Genomic DNA, 19524 nt, shown 5'->3' on the forward strand with positions numbered 1-19524 from the left:
TTCTCTCTCTTCTTTTTTTGTTGTTACTGAAGAAACTTTATTCCCAGAACAAGTGTGAAAATGTCTTTTTATTGGTACTAAAAGGGAATTTTAAGGCTGTAATACCAGCTCTTTATTCCTTAAAGGGAAGCAGTTACTATAATGATGTACTTGGAGCCACGCGGCTAGTTAGCACCTTCCCTCTTCATTGGGGAACCATGAAATCTATTATGTTCCCGCAGGAAGGCAGTTTTCAATGAGAAATTGCTACATTTGTAAAGAACATATTGACCATGATGAAAAGATTTTATCCACATCTACACGATGATGACAAAATTGGACATGACTAAAAGGTTTGGGCAGCCCAATTCTCAGGAACAAAACCTAGAAACAAATGTCATGATACCCATAAAAATGCCTTGATGTGTCACAGGACACCAATCTAAGCCTTTAATTCACATTCCAGTGCAGATGGCCTCAAAGGTGTTTTGGGTCAGAGGTTTTTAATTTTTTTTTTTTTTTTTTTTTTTTTTTTTTTAGCAGAACAGCCCTTTTCTCAAAATTTTACATGGAACCCAAATATGTAAACAAAAAACATATATTGCTGGGCCAGTCTAGGTTGAAAATCATAGGATGGCAGTTCTACCCAGCAGTGGCCCCTGAGCTTCTGAAAGAATTTTCCAGGCACCATGAGATCTCATGAGCCCCACTCCCCTGCCCATAAACTCTGATACTAAATTGGAGAAGATCAGGAAAAATGAAGGAGGGGGTATGGCAATAGAAGAGACTGTGCAATTATCCCCCAAAGACTGATCACACTCTAAAGGGACTTCACAATTACTGGATCCTACCAAGTTCTAAACCACATTAGACTTAATAGCGTTAATTTTTTTCCTTCAACCTGGTAAGTGGGAAGACAATTGTCCTCAAGACAATTATTCTTATAAATGCTTTCATAGTATTTATTTTTCTGCTGTACAAGTGGACAAAGTTGGATTAGTCTTGTCCTGTGGTATTCAAGTAAATTTAGGTAGAACCTTTGATTTTCTGCATTAGGAGAAACCCTTAGTCCTTCTGTGTTTCTGGATTCGGGGTTAGGCCTCTTCCTATGAATTACTGGCCGTGTTCTGAAATACCACATTCTGAATATCAACTTTATAATCTCACCAATTAAGATATCCAAAGTTTTGCGGAATTTCACTGCAGTTTGGGAAACAAAGGGGGGGGCATAATTACAGCCTTGTAGAGCATAGAGTAACTTGGTTATGCAACAGCCATGGTCTTAAACTGGACCACAGCCATCCCCAATGGCCATTGCCCAATATAGAGAGCCCTGACTTCATCATATTCTTGGTCCTGGTGACCCTGACTTGATGACTTTGTTTATTGATCAAATGGAGTGTTAATCTGTCCTACTAAACAGAAGGCTTTTGTCTCAGGGGAATATGCACCCCTTAGGATACAAAAATAATTACTGTTAGTTGTGGTTTAAATATTATTGGTGAGTTTCTACTGTATAGCAATATATAATAATGCATTCAGGTTATACATAAATATGCTGTAATATGCCATTTATAAACAATGATTCTTATAAATGAAAAGAGAATCTAATCAACTTGTTTAAATTATCTCAAACTTTATCTTTTATACAAGTATTATGATCTTCATAGTTTGCAGTAACAGTATTTATATTATACTTCCAAAATCTTTTTGTGAATATGACTGAAATATTATTGGAAATAGACTTTTGAAAATTAGGAATCTAATTTTTTTTTATTTGTTGGAATAGTTGGATAGTTGGATAAACATTTTTCTTAAGATTGTAATCCCAGGAAGCTGTCCCAGACTTAATGTATGATATCCTAAGAGACATTAATAACATTTTTATTCTTTCATCTATAAAACAAAGGGGCTGGAGATTTTTAAAAGTACCCTCCCACTTCTTACATGCAATAATTTCACAATTTTAGCTTTAGATATATCAAAGAAATATGTACCCCTAATTTGAGCATGTATTATAATTATATAATATTATAATATACTATATCAAAAATGTATTTCAACTTTAAAATCATGTCCATATAGAAACAAGTCCTGGGTAGTGTTGGCTGAAAAGGACAACAGGGTCAGTAGAATCCAAACTGAACATTTCTTTCTTTTGCTTTATAGGCAGCTTCCTTAACTGTGGACTCTTGTTCTGAGAACCAAGAACCAGGGTACTGTACTGTCAGTAATGTGGCAGTTTCAGATGACTGGTAAGTAAAATTTTTAGTTTGATCTTTATTATTACTTGACATTCAAAATGAAATTATACCTTAACAATCATTTTATTATGCTCAGTATTATATAAAAGTTTAAGATATTTTGTCTTCTCCGAAGGTATTTTCATACTGTAAAATAAACAGTTAATAATTAGTCTACAAAATGTGTAAAAAGGGTGTAAAAATGAAGTGGTACAGATGAGGATAAAGTTAGAGAAAGGGAAGATGAACATAGCCTATCCTCTTTGAGAAGCTTCATGAAATAGTTGCACGTGACCTGGGTCCTGCAAGAAGGTTAGGATAAGGATCCCACCTCTTTTAAATGTATTTTCTGAAAGTTGTATGTGACAATGATTGGCAGATATTCTTCAATAGCACCTGAAGGTGAAATACATTACCTCACCTAAAACATAAGTGATTTTGTTAGAAATAGTAACAAACAGAGAAAAAGAAATAGTGACACCTCATTCATTTGCTTTAATCAACTTATTGGCATTCCTTATCATCTCTGTAGTGAAGGAAAAATGTAATCTGACATTAATATTAGAGTTGTCACTTGTACTGCATTTTATTTTCTTTCCGATAGTATGCTCCTTCTCTAAGACTCAACATTGTTATGTACATCTCATGTGACTAACTGAACATATTATTTCCATTAGTTTTGTTATTTTTCATACGCTGAAAATCTAACAATCCTGTAGGTATCTATTTAGAGGGCATGCATCCATAGGTAATGTTTCCCATTCAAATATACCATGCTTTAATACATGCCAGAAAAAGTTATAGTCACCTCTTCTGTTATTTATTTGTTTGTTTGTTTATTATTTTTTTGGCTGCATTAGGTCTTAGTTGAGGCACGCGGGATCTTTCGTTGTGGCGAGCAGACTCTTCGCTGTGGCGCACAGGCTTCTCTCTAGTTGTGGCAAGCGGGCTCCAGAGCACGTGGGCTCTGTAGTTTGTAGCACGCGGGCTCTGTAGTTGAGGCGCGCGTGGGCTCAGTAGTTGTGGCACGGGGCTTACTTGCCCTGCGGCATGAGGGATCTTAGTTCCCCGACCCGGGATTGAACCCATGTCCCCTGCACTGGAAGGTGGATTCTTTACCACTGGACCACCAGTGAAGTCCCTAGTCACCTCTTCTTAAGCTAAACATTGTACTGAAATCTATTTCATTGGTATTAATACACGTATCTTTCCTTTCTTATGCAGGACTCTTGACGTTCAGCCAAATCGAGTCACAGTTGGAGGTATCAGATTGCTAGAACCAATCCTTCAGAGGAGAGGACACGTAGAAAGCCACGATTTTGTCGGGTGTATAATGGAGTTTGCCGTCAATGGAAGGCCTCTGGAACCAAGCCAAGCTCTGGCAGCGCAAGGCATCCTAGATCAGTATGGCAACCTTATTTCTCACCATTTTAAAGAAAGACACCAAAAGTGTATGATGATTGAGCATCAAAAGATGAAATTCTTGTGCCCAAAGCCCTAAAAATACCAAATGTATTATTTTGAATTTTAATTTTTTACTTATAGCTGTGATATTTGGGAAAAAACAAATGGATGTGTGCATATATGTATGTATATACCTTTTACCTTACATAGTTGTGAAGAATATATGAGTTAAGTAAGTAAATCACATAGAAAGGAACCTGGCACATAGTAATATATAAGTGTTAGCAATAATATGTACAAAAACTATTTGAAATTAAATAGTTTTACATATAAATGTACGTATTCCCTTGGCCTGGCCCTAGGCTCAACTAAACGGACACAGCAGATCCTTGCTCTTGAGGGGTTCATAGTCTCTTTAAATCCCTGATTGTTAGCCTCTAGTGCAGCCATAATTATTGCCTGGCAATATATTATATTCCCCTAGTTTAGTCACTTTTCACTTCCTCAGTAACTATTTCATGCCTGTTCTTTCCATAAACCTCAAACATCATCTCCTGAATCCTTTTCCCAGCTAATGAATTTGCTTCCTAACTTGCTCAGAAAATTGGGGCAATCGAAACAAAACTCCCCAAAGCTCATTCCTCCACATCTGCCCATGCAGCCTAGAGTCTACCCTGTATCCTATCATTGAATGAACTGTTCTTCTTCCCACGAAGACCAACCCCTTTTTATGTGATATACTCCATCCCCCCAAACCTTCTTAAAACAGTACTCCAGCTTTCTAAAGTGTTTCTTTTCTCATTTCAGTTCAGGCTGCTATTTCTCTCCCCCCCCCCCTTTTATTTTAAACTTGGTTAATCCCATTTTCACATTGTTCTGTCTTTGTCAAGTGATCAATAACCACTGTGTTGCTAAAATCAATGGTCAAGTCTCATCTTATTTGAACTTCAGCAACATTGAGAACAACGTTATTAGTTTGTCCACCAGCACACGGCACGCCCCCGGTTTTCTACTCCGATTCTTCTTCTCATCTCCTTAACCTCTTCTCTTTTGTATCTATATTCATTTTTTAAGTCATTTTTTATAGTCCTTGCTTTTAAGTACTATCGCTAAAGCTGATGACTTTGAAATGTTTATCTTAAACTTGACCTCTCCTCTGAACTTTAGACCCTCATATCCAACAGCATACGGAATATCCTGCGTGTACTTCTAACAAGTATTTCAAACTTAAGTTTGAAACTGAACTTGTGGCCTTCCTTCCTGACTTCTCCCAAACCCACTCCTTCCAGATTTTCCCATCTCATGTAATAATAACTCAGTCTACCCACCTGGTCAGCCACAATTTGTAGACCACCTTTGACTCCTTTCTTTCTGACAAACCACATTCAATCCACCAACAAACAGAAGTCATGTCAATCTGCTATATTTAAAATAGATAACCAACAAGGACCTATTGTAGCACAGGGAACTCTGCTCAATACTCTGTAATAACCTAAACGGGAAATGAATTTGAAAAAGAATAGATACATGTATATGTATAACTGAATCACTTTGCTGTACACTTGAAACTAACACAACATTGTTAATCAACTATACTCTAATATAAAATAAAAATTTTTTTAAAAGAAAAAATAAATAAAATAAAAACAGAGGTCAGTTCTTACCCTGACTTATAAGGCTGACCTCCCTCTTGTCAACCAAATGGACCAGGAACTGTAAAGAGGCATAAAGGCAGTTTATTTGGGGTCTTAGAATTGCAACTCAGGGATCACAGATTCCAGGAGAAACCAAAGTAATGTCCCACCAGAAGAAAATGGGCAGGGGTTTTTTATAGGGAAAAGAGGGAAATTAATGCAGAATTTGGGCTGGAGGGTAAAATTATTCTATACATGTGATTGGGTTATGGAGCACACCTCATTTGTTACTGGGGAAAGGTATGTTTTCCTTAGTCCAGAAAAAGTCCAGTTCTCAGCATTATTCTTTCCTTTTTGCAACTTAGCAACTATTCAGTGGTTTTAATTTAGAGTGTTCAGCAGACATCCAGCATGGGTGGCAAACGTGGAGGTCCTTAGGTCATGTCCCAGCCATTTCTTTTATTTATTTATTTATTTATTTTTGGCTGCATTGAGTCTTCATTGCTGCACGTGGGCTTTCTCTAGTTGAGGCGAGCAGGGGCTACTCTTCATTGTGGTGCGTGGACTTCTCATTGCGGTGGCTTCTCTTGTTGCGGAGCATAGGCTCTAGGTGTGTGGGCTTCAGTAGTTGTGGCTTGTGGGCTCTAGAGCGCAGGCTCAGTAGTTGTGGTGCATGGGCTTAGTTGCTCTGCGGCATGTGGGATCTTCCCGGACCAGGGCTCGAACCCATGTCCCCTGCATTGGCAGGCAGATTCTTAACCACTGCGCCACCAGGGAAGCCCAAGTCCCAGCCATTTCTGAGATAGTTCTTTCCACACCATTTACTTCCTCACCATTATCTACCTACTCTTCTCCTTGTTCATGCTGTTCTGACAATATTGGCCACTTGATGTTCCTCAAACATGCGAAGGACACTTTCACTTCAGGACTTCCTCACTCGGCTCTTTCCTCTCCCTGGAATGATCTTCTATCAGATATACTTTGCTCTCTCTCCCTTTGTTTAGGACTTTACGAAAACAGATCCTTCCTTCACTGCCTAACCTAGAGATCCAGCAATCCCCTCAAAACTCCCAATCCTCTTTCTCTGCCTTAATTTTCCCATAGAACTTCCTTCTTTCTAACATACTACACAATTATCTAATTTTTTTGTTTTTTGTCTGTGTCCCCCACAAGGAAAAAGAAATATTCCATGAACACATGGATTTTTTTTCATCACTTTATCTCCATGCTTAGAACTGCGCTTGGCAGGTAGTAGCCATTCAATAAACATTAGGTGCATGAGTTGTCTGGTGGAGGAGATGGGTATTCAGATAAACATGTGACCCCAAGAGCACGTGAACCAAAGTGTTTATTTGACCAAGAGGCTCAATTAAGAATTAATTTAAAAAAGGGGGACTTCCCTGGTGGCGCAGTGGATAAGACTCTGTGCTCCCAATGCAGGGGCCCAGGTTCGATCCCTGGTCGGGGAACTAGATCCCACATGCATGCCGCAACTAAGAGTTCACATGCCACAACTAAGGAGCCCACAAGCTGCAACTAAGGAGCCCACGTGCTGCAACTAAGGAGCCAGCAAGCCGCAACTAAGACCCGACACAACCAAATAAATAAAAATAAATATTAAAAAAAAAAAAAAAAGGAATGATCACCCCTTTTCTTTATTGTGTAAGTTGTTATTTTGTTTAATCTTCTCCATTATGAATGAGACAGGGCATGTGTTACAGGACACCTTGTTAGATTAGATGCTCCAAATATAGTTGTAACCTGAGTTTCAAAGATTTGAGTTCATGAAAACTAAGCAGGTTCATAAAAGTTTATATCTAATTTTAACAAATTTCTCCCACCCGATTTTGTGCTTTATGCGTCTTCATTCTGTTTATTTTAGGTGCCCTAGACTAGAAGGTGCCTGTACTCACAGTCCCTGCCAACACGGTGGCACGTGTACGGATTACTGGTCGTGGCAGCAGTGCCACTGCAGAGAAGGACTGACTGGGAAATACTGTGAAAAATGTATGCAAGCTGTTTCATCTTCCACCAGAAATTATAATAACCATTAAAATATAAATATATGCACCTAAATATGTAATTGAAGTAAAAGAATTATGTTTTGATTCTAAATATTGAAAAGATTAAATGGGCAATACTTGGTAAAACACAGTGACATTTTTTAATTCATGTTTTCACCTGAGAAAGAGTGAAATCCTTTTAGAATTATTTACTAAATATGTCCTTCATTTCCATTTTATAAATGTATCACTTAGTTATTTTTGTTTTACCTATTGGAATGCTAGACAATTTACAAGGTCAGGGGCTATATTCAGCCTTTGGCTTAATATTATCTGCATTTAGGGGATATCTCTCTGGTGAATATGTTGTATTTGGTTGAAAAGTATAATACTAAATCACTAAACACTGAGTTCAAAACATGCAATGGCAATAAAATCTGTTATAGTTCAAGGTGATACTTAAATTTTAAATTGCAATTATTGGAATTGGCTTCGAATATTACTTTTTAAATTCTTTTATTAGTTATTTGTTTCTAAAGCCTAATTTTATTAAGACATTAATGATGTTCAAGCCATCATTAGAGCATGGCATTCTCTAATTTCAAGTTGTATATCCCATTAACTAGCCCTAATGGAGTCTCTTTTATAAAAATTGCTTTATTCTCAGATAAGTGGTTACTGCTTAAATCATTGCACTTATCTGATCACTTTTTAAGTAGTCATTTGATTCTATTATAATATGAGAATGAATAGAAATTTATGATTAAATTACATATATACTATAATCGAAAAGATCTTAGTAGCAGAGTATAATTGTGTTTATTTAGGATAAAATCAAAACATGGGAAAAGTACATTGTCACATGATATTTTTTAAAGTAATGAGTATTTAGTAGGTAGGAGCCCAACTATATTTGGAAAATAAAATGTCACCCACTTGAGCAATGCCTGCAGTTTTATTTTTTAGTTGAGATATAATTCACATACTACAAAGTTTACCTTCTTAAAATGTACCATGCATTGCTGAAGCCCTTTTGAGCTCATTTTCTTTATGTCCTTTCTTTAGCTGTATTAGCTATAACACACACTTTTATACTTCAGAAGTGTGAACATTTTATCAGATTATGAAAAAGTATAATTACATATGATGTTTATACATGATGACAAATTAAATTCGACGTGATTATTACTACTAATAAAGTTACTTACAAATGTGAATGTTTGTACAATTCTTTGTTCAAATTTTCCATGTTAGAGGCTTTAAAGATTATAAATCATTACAACTGTGAAAACATATATGGATTGATTAATTTTAGAAACACAGTGAAACTTATAATCAAATTCTTCAACTGTATATTTTTAACATGTGGCTATCTCTCGAGGTATTCATAATGTATGTAGCATGTATCAAATATTTTAATGAGTATTTTCCAAATGAATAATTATCATAAAATGTTTTCTATTTCATGGTTCCAAAATGGATTTAAGCATTTGAAATCAACTTACACAATAATTCACAAGTGGGAATTATTTTTTCAGAGGAGGATATAGGGACACTAATTCCAAAATCTTAATATTTTCATTGTTCTTTTTTTATAATTTTTTTGTCACCAAAGAAACTCTTTAAGAAATGCCTATTGGATGCGTTCATGTTTCCCTTTCTTCATTGGCTTTCAGCTATTACTCCTGACACGGCCTTATCATTAGAAGGCAAAGGGCGCTTGGACTACCACATGAGTCAGAATGAGAAGCGAGAGTATTTGTTGAGACAGAGCATCCGAGGCGCCATGTTGGAACCTTTTGGTGTGAACAGCCTGGAAGTAAAATTCAGGACAAGAAGCGAGAATGGCATTTTAATCCATATCCAAGAAAGCAGCAATTACACTACTGTGAAGGTAAGATAAAAGCTAATGGTGACTTCATTTGATTAGACCGCCTGCTGTGTCATGGTTTAAATCACTTCTCCCATAATTTCTATCCTTTTCTTCACAACCCATTAGAGTTCCGACTGAGGCTGGGCACTATTCCAATATCATCTATCTTAACTATTCCTCAGGCATTGGCCAGAGTAACAAAGAACTGAATGGTCTGGTTTCTAAACACTTTTGTTTAGAGTAGAGAGCACTGCTGTGTAGGCCAGCAAAGAAAGAATTTGTTGCAATCTATTTTGCCAGATAAAAATTTATATTGTTTTTACCCTACTTTTAAACAAAGTGAAACAAAAAGATAATATGTCTTTGAAATGGAAAAATGTGTTTTCCCAAGAATTATTCCAAACACTGTTATGTATATATTAATTGGAATGACTAGAATAAAAATTTTTTTGAAATTTTCTGGCTTTATTCTGGGACATATATTCAATTCACTATCCAGGTAAATCCTGTAAAGTTAAATACCTTTGGAATTTATAGTAAGTAAAATTTCAGTTAACTCCCCCAAATAATTTCTAAATAAATATTTTTGAAACATTATATTTCATGATTGATTTATCATTAGGCTTTTACACATTTTTTTTCTCAGCTATAAATAAGATGCTAAACTGGTGAATAATTTCATTACATATGCATTTCCTGTCAGCTCTTAGCTTTCTTAATTTCTAAAATGATTATTCTGCTTTCTTTCCCACAAGTAAGACTTCATCTTTCAGACCATCATTTTTTTTAGTTTAGTTATATCAACTGCTTTTTTATTAATATCATTCAGTCTATTATAAATCTGCTGGTAATTTTTATATGAATTTTAGTTAATTCTTAAGAAAACAAATCCAGATTTCCTGAATTATTTTCACTTATAACTCAATATTTTGAAAATTACTGAAAGCTTAGTTCATAAAGAAAAGAGCAATATGCATAGAAAATTACTAGGTTTAATTCACATAAAATACTAAAAATAAAAACAGACATTCACCTTTGAACTTCAGCTTCTTTATTCTCAAAATTTCTCTCTGTCCATGCCAACTCAGTTGGTATGTGGCCTGTACAGAGCTTTAAATAGTATAAAAAACAATCTTTTTAAAATTCTCATAATCGCCATAGTCCAGCCATTCTCAGCTGGGGGTGATTTTACCACCCCTCCACAGGGGATATTTGGCAAAGCCTGGGAACATTTTTATTGTCCTGGTTGTTGGGAATGAGAAGGGTACTGCTGCCAACATCTAGTGGGTAGAAGTCAAATATGCTGCTAAACGCCCTTCAATGCACACCACAACACCCCACAAGAAAGAACCATCCAGTCTGAAATGTCAGTGCTGAGGTTGAGAAGCTCTGCCCTAATCCAGTTGCAGAATATCTTCAGGTTATAATTTTACCTCCATTGTTGAAACAAAGAGCCCAGATCCAGAATTAATAGAGTAACTGCTGCAAAACGAAAACACCTAAGTCACTGTATAACGTCATTATTCGGTGTTTATGGTTTTCATTGAAAACTGTATTGGAAGTAAAGAAAGTAAGGAAAGAAGTAGATCACCATATTCTACCAGAAACATTTTTTATATGCATTGAGAGGCTTTGACATTGAGGTCTGTGCATTATCTGTTAGGCTGCTTCCAAGTCCTCGTGCCATTTAAATGACATATGAAATATTTCTGTATGTTATCTCTTTAAACCAAGAGATACAAAAACAATGTGCTTGAAGAAATTGGAGACAGAATATTTTTCTTCCTCAAGGAAGAAGCTGAATGTCGACATCCGTTTTTGTCACCATAAAATCTTGCATTTCCAACAGGACAGCAGCATGCAACTTCTCCAGATTTCGTTGCATTGGTAGCAAGCACTTAGAAAGAGATTTCTTTTTCCTTGAAGGGAAAATGAGTAAAAATAATGACTAATGCAGACCAAAATGCACATTTCTTTTGTATGAGAATTTTGAAAGGCGGTTTTTCAGAGATTCAGGGGTTTGGCAGGTGGAGTAAATACATTAAAAAGAAACAGTGATTAAGAAGAACTGAATAGACAGGAAGAGAGTGACTTTTGTAAGTAAGCAAGTTACTTGGATGACAGGAATCCGATCTGCTTATCCAGGCGAGGAAGCAAGTTAGAATGGACTGTTACTTATCAGTTAGCTTATCAGTGACCAAGGCCCCTGGTTTTCTTCTGTCTTTCTTTTGGCTCAGTTTCTGACAGTTGCTTTTTCTCCCTCTCTCTCTTTTTTCCCCTTCTTTTCTTTCTTTCTTTTTTTTTAAATTCAGATAAAAAAAGAAACTAAGGAGAGAAAATTTCAGAGAGGAAAACAAAAGAAAAGCATTCTTATGTATAACAGCTTTTTTTTTTTTTTTTGTATAACAGCTTTTGAACTGTATTTAAAGTGTTTCACAAATCTCTCTTCTTTCATGGCATATTGGGTATCTCCATATTTGGAAATGTGATAATGCCAGATGATGGGCTTTGTTTCTACTCCAAGTCAATTCTGGTTTTTGGTGTATTGTTTGTTTGTTTTTCTTTTGAAGTGAGGCCAGGTATGCCGTACAGAGTTAGGATGATTCCGAGCCCTATAGAGTCAAAAATAAATAAATGAGCAAATCAATCTATGAATAAATAAAACCAAGCAAAAAATGAGCATGACGTTTCAAAAGTTAGGGTGGGTAGAAGAGTTAGGTGGAGTATTATTGGGGAGAAGGAGAACATGAAGAATGTTGTAATGGAAACATATATTCTTATTCATCCTACTCCATGGTATGTTCCAAGGACCTTTTCATCAGAAATTGGTCGAATGAAAGGATGACATGGTGTGATCAATTAGGAGAGAAACACAAAGCTTGTGGAAGGCTCTTCTCAAGGCTCCTTTCCAAAGAAGACTCTGGCTATAACCAAAGAGGAGTTGCTGTTTTCACTGTCTGTTTCATGAGACATTGCCCATTCGATGAAATGTTATTGTCATTTAACCACAATTTTCTTTTTTTTTTCCCCCTGGGTTCAGTACTGGAATATATTACTATCTGGAGAAACTGCTTTAATAAAATATTACATTATGAATAACTTATGTAAATGTGTTAGGCATATTTTCCATAAAGTAAAAATGAACTCATTTTTAATTCTACCAGATGTGTTTGTTGCATGTAGAAAAAGCATTTGATCTGAGTGACAAAATAAACGGATCCATCCTTTCATTCCCGTCATTTGATACGCAGTGCCACTTTATCCGCCGGCCGAGGCACCAGCTCTGTCTGGCAGTAGTGATGGGATTATGCTCTTTTCATCCTGCCTTATAAATTATTTCATTTTCTAAGTGTCTACTTAGAAAACTGCAAACTTGGGAGCTGGAAACTGGAGTTAGAGCATCCTGTTACCCGATGTTCTACTGGGCAAAGTAAAAGAAACCAAATATCCCTTAGATAAATTTTAAAAGACAGCCAAAATAAAGACTTGTCCAGATGCCTCATTATTAAGAACTCACCCTTTATTCATCATCGTGGTCATCTTAATAAATAATAAGCATGATTTTTTACGATAAAATTCCAGTGTGTAATAGATGACAGGTAAAACAATTTCTTTATGTCTTCACTTTTCCAACTGTGCTTCATTTATAGTTAATCATTGATTTCTCTTTTTGGATATAGTTTTACAATTTTTTGATAGCTATGGGCCACTTATTAAACCATTTTTTTAAACTTGCAATTGCCATTAAAATATAAGTACTCATAAAAAGGTGTGATTTACCTATCTTAAAATTAGTATTCACCCTATTATTTATCTCAGTTGCGTTCTGGAGAATAACTCTATACATCTTGAAAAATTAGTTATAAATATAAGAATATCTTGAAAACTATTGAACCTATTAAATGTGAAGGTATATGTTACCTAAAATTGTAAAGGCATACTCTAGCACAACCAGACTCCTCAACTGTTCTCTCTGCTTTATATTGATCAATGTTTTAAGGTTTCTTGACACTTTTATTTTTATTCAAGCATATCATAGTTTAATTGTACACTATTTTTAATATGTTTCACAGATTAAGAATGGCAAAGTACATTTTACGTCAGATGCAGGAATTGCTGGGAAAGTGGAGAGAAATATTCCTGAAGTCTACGTCGCTGACGGCCACTGGCATACTTTTCTAATTGGAAAAAATGGAACAACCACAGTATTGTCCATCGACAGAATTTATAACAGAGATATCATTCACCCTACTCAGGATTTTGGTGGCCTCGATGTGCTCACTATATCCCTTGGCGGAATTCCTCCTAATCAAGCTCATCGAGATACTCAAACAGGTAAAGGCTTGTGTTGAGTAGAGACACAAAAGAAAGGTAAAATTGTTCCTCTAAAAGTAGTTGGATATCTGATAATGTCCATTATGAATATTCTAAGACTATCATAACTATCTTTAGAAAGTTGGTAATAAATTATTGGTCGTCACTTTCTTTAGGCATTTTCTACCAAGTTCATAACTCAGCCCAGGGTGTTTTGATCCTTTCCTTGTGTACCAAATATTTATTTATACATTCATTCATTTACTCATCCGTTTGTTCATTCACACAATACTTATAGAGCCCTGTAGGTACTTGGCATGAACTACAATGGTGGACTCTTTCCATAGAATACATGGTCCTGTAAGGAAGACAAACATCAATCAAATCATTACACAAGTAACTATATTATTTTAACCTATGGTAAATGATGTGAGAAAGAATATAGAATTCTAAGAGATTGCCAAAAACGTGGAGAAGGGGAAACTTCTCTGGAAATTGACATTTGTACTTAAATCTGAACTATGAAGATGAGGATGGGAAAATATGAAAGTTAATTTATATTGATGGGAACTAAAGGGAAAGAAGTAGATTATGTCAGGATCACAGAACCCAGAATATTGGGGACTGATGTCACAGATGAAGTTGGAGAATGAAAGTTCTCCTAGACTATGTGGCAATTTTTATCTCATTCTTGGAACAATGGGAAGTTACTGAAAAATTAATCACAGAAGTATCAAAATCAGATATACAGTGACATTAAAGATCTTTCAGGCTACACCATGGAAAATACATTGGAGAAGGACAAGAGGGGACTTGCACAAATTAGCTGAGAAGATATTGCAGTGATCTACGCAAGGTATTGTGTGAGCTTGGACTAGTTTGGTGGCACAGGAGTTTAAAAGTAGTGGATAGGGAAGAATATTTTAGGAATGAAAATGAGCCAGAGTGTTGATGCCTTTGGTAAAATTCAGGAAGGTTTCTGACATTCCAACTAATGGATAGTGCCACTAAGAGAGGAAACTGCGGAAGGGTGCAAAAAAAAAAAAAAAATCTATGGGGAACATCAAGATTTTGTTTGGAGCTTTCTGAGTTTGGAGCACCTTTGAGAAAGACCTTTGGGTAGATGGGTTAGAAATCAGGAGTAGACCAGGTGGAAATACTTATTTAGGAGTTATGAGTATCGAGCAGGTAACTGAAGTACTGGGCATGGATAGGATAAGCAAATATGAGGGTGTAGAGTAAAAAGAAAGCCCAGGGCCTCACCTTGAGTAATTCTAAGAGCCAATGGTTGTTTAGAGGAGAATGAGACAGAAAGGGGACTAAGCCATAGAAAGAAAACCAGGAGAGGAGGAACAAAAGTAGATGTCCCAGGAGCTCATGGAAAAAGAGTGTATCAGGGATGGAAATGGCACTAGGGTGGAATGATGCACCAAATAAGAGGAAAATTGAAAAATGTGTTGCAGAGTAAAGGAGGCAAAGCATAAAAGTTAAAGCCTAGGTAATAATTAGTTCTTATATATTTAGCCTGTTTTAGAATATGGATGCTAATTCATTTGGATGTTGTAAGAAAATAAGCCAATGTAAATTATGCCCTTTTGTTAGTGTCAAGATATATTCTTGGGCTTTGTGACTGGAGCATTAGCAATATTAGCACACAAATATTAGTGTAACAAAGTCTTTCTCAACTTTTTAAAAAATCATCGCCCCCCTAAGGAGCTGTGTTAGATCTTCTTTTCCAACCCCTGCCATCACTACCGCATATAATGTTAATTGAATGAGTATACTCCATTTTTTTTTTATTGAAGTATAATTAACTTAGAATGTTCTATTAGTTTCAGGTATACAGCAAAGTGATTCAGTTATACATATATATGTATATATATATATATATATATACACACACAGATATGCACATACAGATTCTTTTCCCTTATAGGTTATTACAAAATATTGAGTAGAGTTCCCTGTGCTATACAGTAGGTCCTTGTTGGTTATCTATTTTATGCATAGTAGTGTTTATATGTTAATCCCAACCTCCTGATTTATCCATATCCCCGCCCCCCATGCCCCGCCACAAGTATACTCTATATCTGCCCTTTGGAGGCCCACAAGTCATGGTCATAGCTAAGATTTTTCTTTTGCTCCTTAAGAAGCTATGTTCAACTCCCCCCTTGGGAGCCGTATCACCTCCATTGAGAGTACAAGATCTAATGCTTGAAGCTATTGGCCTATTTTGGTTCTTTTTAAGTAGTTTTAAAATAAAATTTATTTTTATGTATGTAATTCTTGGTACATAGACTATAAAAATAAAACCAACAGATAATTAAAGGAGGGATAAAACGAAGACGCAGCCTGTTAGAGCCCTTCATGAATGTTCACCACGTTTTGTTATGGAAATCTTACTCATCTGGCTAACTTCTGTTGTAAGATGCACAGATTTATTGCCTTCGAACGGGGTGATGGCGCTGGGACTGTGGTGTCTAAACTCTCGTGATGTGATTGCGAAGCTTCTCTTGGGCAGATTTGTGCAGCCTGTTAAGCCTTTAGTTTTCACTAAAACGCCTTACTGCTCCTTCTCGCCCCGGCAGGGTTTGATGGCTGCATCGCTTCTGTGCTGTACGGCGGAGAAAGTCTTCCTTTCAGCGGGAAGCACAGCTTGGCCTCCATTTCGAAGACGGATCCCTCAGTGAAGATGGGCTGTCGTGGCCCGAACATTTGTGCCAGTAACCCCTGCTGGGGGGATCTGCTGTGCATCAATCAGTGGTACGCATACAAGTGCGTCCCCCCCGGGGACTGCGCCTCCCACCCGTGCCAGAACGGGGGCAGCTGTGAGCCAGGCCTGCACTCCGGCTTCACCTGTAGCTGCCCGGAGTCACACACAGGCAGGACCTGTGAGACGGTGGTGGCCTGTCTCGGTGTCTTCTGTCCTCCGGGGAGGGTGTGCAAGGCTGGAAGTCCCGGAGGGCACGTCTGTGTTCTGAGTCAGGGCCCCGAGGAGATCTCCCTGCCCCTGTGGGCCGTGCCTGCCATCGTGGGCAGCTGTGCCACCGTCCTGGCCCTCCTGGTCCTGAGCTTGATCCTGTGTAACCAGTGCCGGGGGAAGAAGGCCAAAAATCCCAAAGAGGAGAAGAAACCGAAGGAGAAGAAGAAAAAGGGAAGTGAGAACGTTGCTTTTGACGATCCAGACAACATCCCCCCCTACGGGGAGGACATGACCGTGAGGAAACAGCCTGAAGGGAACCCGAAGCCTGATATCATTGAAAGGGAGAACCCCTACCTCATCTACGATGAGACCGATCTCCCCCACAACTCAGAAACCATCCCCAGTGCCCCTTTGGCTTCACCGGAGCAAGAGATCGAGCATTACGACATCGACAACGCCAGCAGCATCGCCCCTTCGGACGCAGACATCATCCAACACTACAAGCAGTTCCGCAGCCACACCCCGAAATTCTCCATCCAGCGGCACAGTCCGCTAGGCTTCGCCAGGCAGTCCCCCATGCCCTTAGGAGCCAGCAGCTTGACTTACCAGCCTTCCTACAGTCAAGGTTTAAGATCCAGCTCCCTGAGCCACTCGGCTTGCCCAACTCCCAACCCTCTGTCTCGACACAGCCCCGCCCCTTTCTCCAAGTCCTCCACTTTCTACAGGAACAGCCCGGCCAGGGAACTGCACCTTCCGATAAGGGATGGAAATACTTTGGAAATGCACGGCGATGTGTGCCAACCCGGCATTTTCAACTACGCCGCGAGGCTGGGAAGGAGAAGCAAGAGTCCTCAGGCCATGGCATCTCATGGCTCTAGACCGGGGAGTCGCCTGAAGCAGCCAATTGGGCAGATTCCTCTGGAATCTTCTCCACCAGTAGGACTCTCCATTGAGGAGGTGGAGAGGCTAAACACCCCTCGCCCTAGAAACCCAAGTATCTGCAGTGCAGATCACGGGAGGTCTTCTTCAGAAGAGGACTGCAGAAGGCCACTGTCCAGAACGAGGAACCCAGCGGATGGCATTCCGGCTCCAGAATCTTCCTCTGATAGTGACTCTCATGAGTCTTTCACTTGCTCAGAAATGGAATATGACAGGGAAAAACCAATGGTATATACTTCCAGGATGCCCAAATTATCTCAAGTCAATGAATCTGATGCAGATGATGAAGATAATTACGGAGCCAGACTGAAGCCTAGAAGATACCACGGCCGCAGGGCTGAGGGGGGACCTGTGGGCACACAGGCAGCAGCGCCCGGGGTTGCTGACAACACACTGCCCTTGAAGCTTGGGCAGCAAGCAGGGAATTTCAACTGGGACAACCTTTTGAACTGGGGCCCGGGCTTTGGCCATTATGTAGATGTGTTTAAAGATTTGGCATCTCTCCCAGAAAAAGCAGCAGCAAATGAAGAAGGCAAAGGTGGGACAACTAAGCCAGCCCCCAAAGATGGGGAAGCAGAACAGTATGTGTGACCTTTGTGTGCTGGCATTATAAAAATATAAAAAACAAGAAACACTCAAACCATTGTAAGGTTGCCGAATAGGGTGGGTCACATTTGCAAAACAGGCCAGTATGAACTGGTGTTAGAGGAAAACTTAAAAATAATAACCACAATGCTGCTGAAACAGACTCAAAACAACTCTTTAATTTAAATATGTTTGGTTGAATTTCTTTTCCTGCATGCATTGTATTTTGTAACTAGTCATGTGGCATGCAGCGTTTGGAAAGGTTTTTCTTATTTACCAATGTTTGATTTGTGACTTTTAAAATTAATACCGTTGCCATTGCCGAAATGAACTTGTGCTTTCACAGTGGGGTATGTGTATTGTTTCCATTGTATTATTATTGTCATGTTTTGCATTGCAAGATCCTTGAGGTTTAACCCATCTTTGTAAAGTGTAGAAAGAGCCCTCCTATCCTTGAATGAACGACTAAGTATTAACACTTTTCAGAATTATGGATTCCGCATTCGATGTTGCTCGGAAATGTCTGAATATTTGAATATGTTTGTCATGACAGTGGGTACTAAAATTAAGTCATTTTGTTCAGCACTTTAGAACTTTCTTACAAAGTTTTGTTAAAAATTCCGAATCTTTTCTGTAAACAATTTTGGTCTTCTGACTTTCATGAGGCTTCCACTTGGAACAAAATGTTGTCCCCAGAACTCTGCCGCTCTCCTGCTGTGGAATGATGTCCTAGCAGCACTTCTCAGAGACACTTTTAAAAGTTATTTATTGAAAAATGTTCTATGCTTTTAAAATTTTAAAGAATCAACCTAAAGAAAGCCTATGATTGGACTTAGTTTTCAGCCATTTAACATTTACCCAAAGTACCCAGTTTTTATAATTTATATAAAGTCAAATTTCAACACTTCTTAACTTTGTGTCATTTTGTAGACCCTTTTTTTAATACTGTGTAAAAACTTTTTTTTACACCGAAGCTGTGTTTTTGATACTGATATTTTCCTATGCTGAATGGTTTTCTTACTTTCAGGGAAGGTAAGAAAATACCTTTTTTACATTTGTTACTTATGTAACGTTCATATTTTTCACAGTTTGATATTTGTAACATACTGTATGCTTTCTACTTTTAAATGCCAACGATAGAATTAAAATATTTATTTAAAATACTTTGTATTCATAGTGTACTATTAATTTTTCATTTTCCCATACTCTTTCCATGCCCAATTGAGGAAAGTCTTTACTTGTCAATAGGGTATGACAAATTGAATGATAAATGGGCAGCATCATTTTCTTTTAAAAAACATGAGTATGGATAATTGCCAGAACAGATATTTTAAGGTCGCGTTAGTGCATTCCCACCTGTCAGGGTTCTTGGACTTCCCTAGAGCATAATGAGTCTAGACTAGGTTGGACCTTAGGAGACTAACTTTGTTATGAGCCTGGTTTAAGCATTCTGGCAAAAATGCTTGGAAGTTCCCCCTAGATATGTTCACTTAAGGCCAGCTTTGGGCCAGGATTATAATAATAGGAGTAGAAATGAATTAAAGCTAATTATGAGAAAATGTCTGGGTCTCATTTTCTCCAAGGATGCAGCCCCAAATTTTCCATATCCAGTCGTGGGTAGGAAGAA

The 19524-nt window shown here is 37.8% G+C and overlaps 1 protein-coding gene across 4 annotated transcripts in view; it reads left to right on the forward strand.

Annotated features, from left to right (window-relative positions):
* Positions 1–19060, forward strand: part of FAT4 (FAT atypical cadherin 4) — a 171669-nt gene extending 152609 nt beyond the window's left edge. For 3 of the 4 annotated variants that reach the window (XM_057546733.1, XM_057546734.1, XM_057546732.1), the window contains 6 exons: positions 2149–2234; positions 3447–3626; positions 7143–7267; positions 8940–9157; positions 13210–13471; positions 16039–19060. In XM_057546733.1, coding sequence (XP_057402716.1) covers positions 2149–2234; positions 3447–3626; positions 7143–7267; positions 8940–9157; positions 13210–13471; positions 16039–17903 — 2736 coding nt within the window. In that variant the 3' untranslated portion in view covers positions 17904–19060. The other variant, XM_057546735.1, reaches the window with a different exon arrangement.
* The last annotated feature ends 464 nt before the right edge of the window (positions 19061–19524 follow it).

Source organism: Balaenoptera acutorostrata, chromosome 5 (genome assembly GCF_949987535.1).
Source record: "Balaenoptera acutorostrata chromosome 5, mBalAcu1.1, whole genome shotgun sequence".
Lineage (NCBI taxonomy): Eukaryota > Metazoa > Chordata > Mammalia > Artiodactyla > Balaenopteridae > Balaenoptera > Balaenoptera acutorostrata.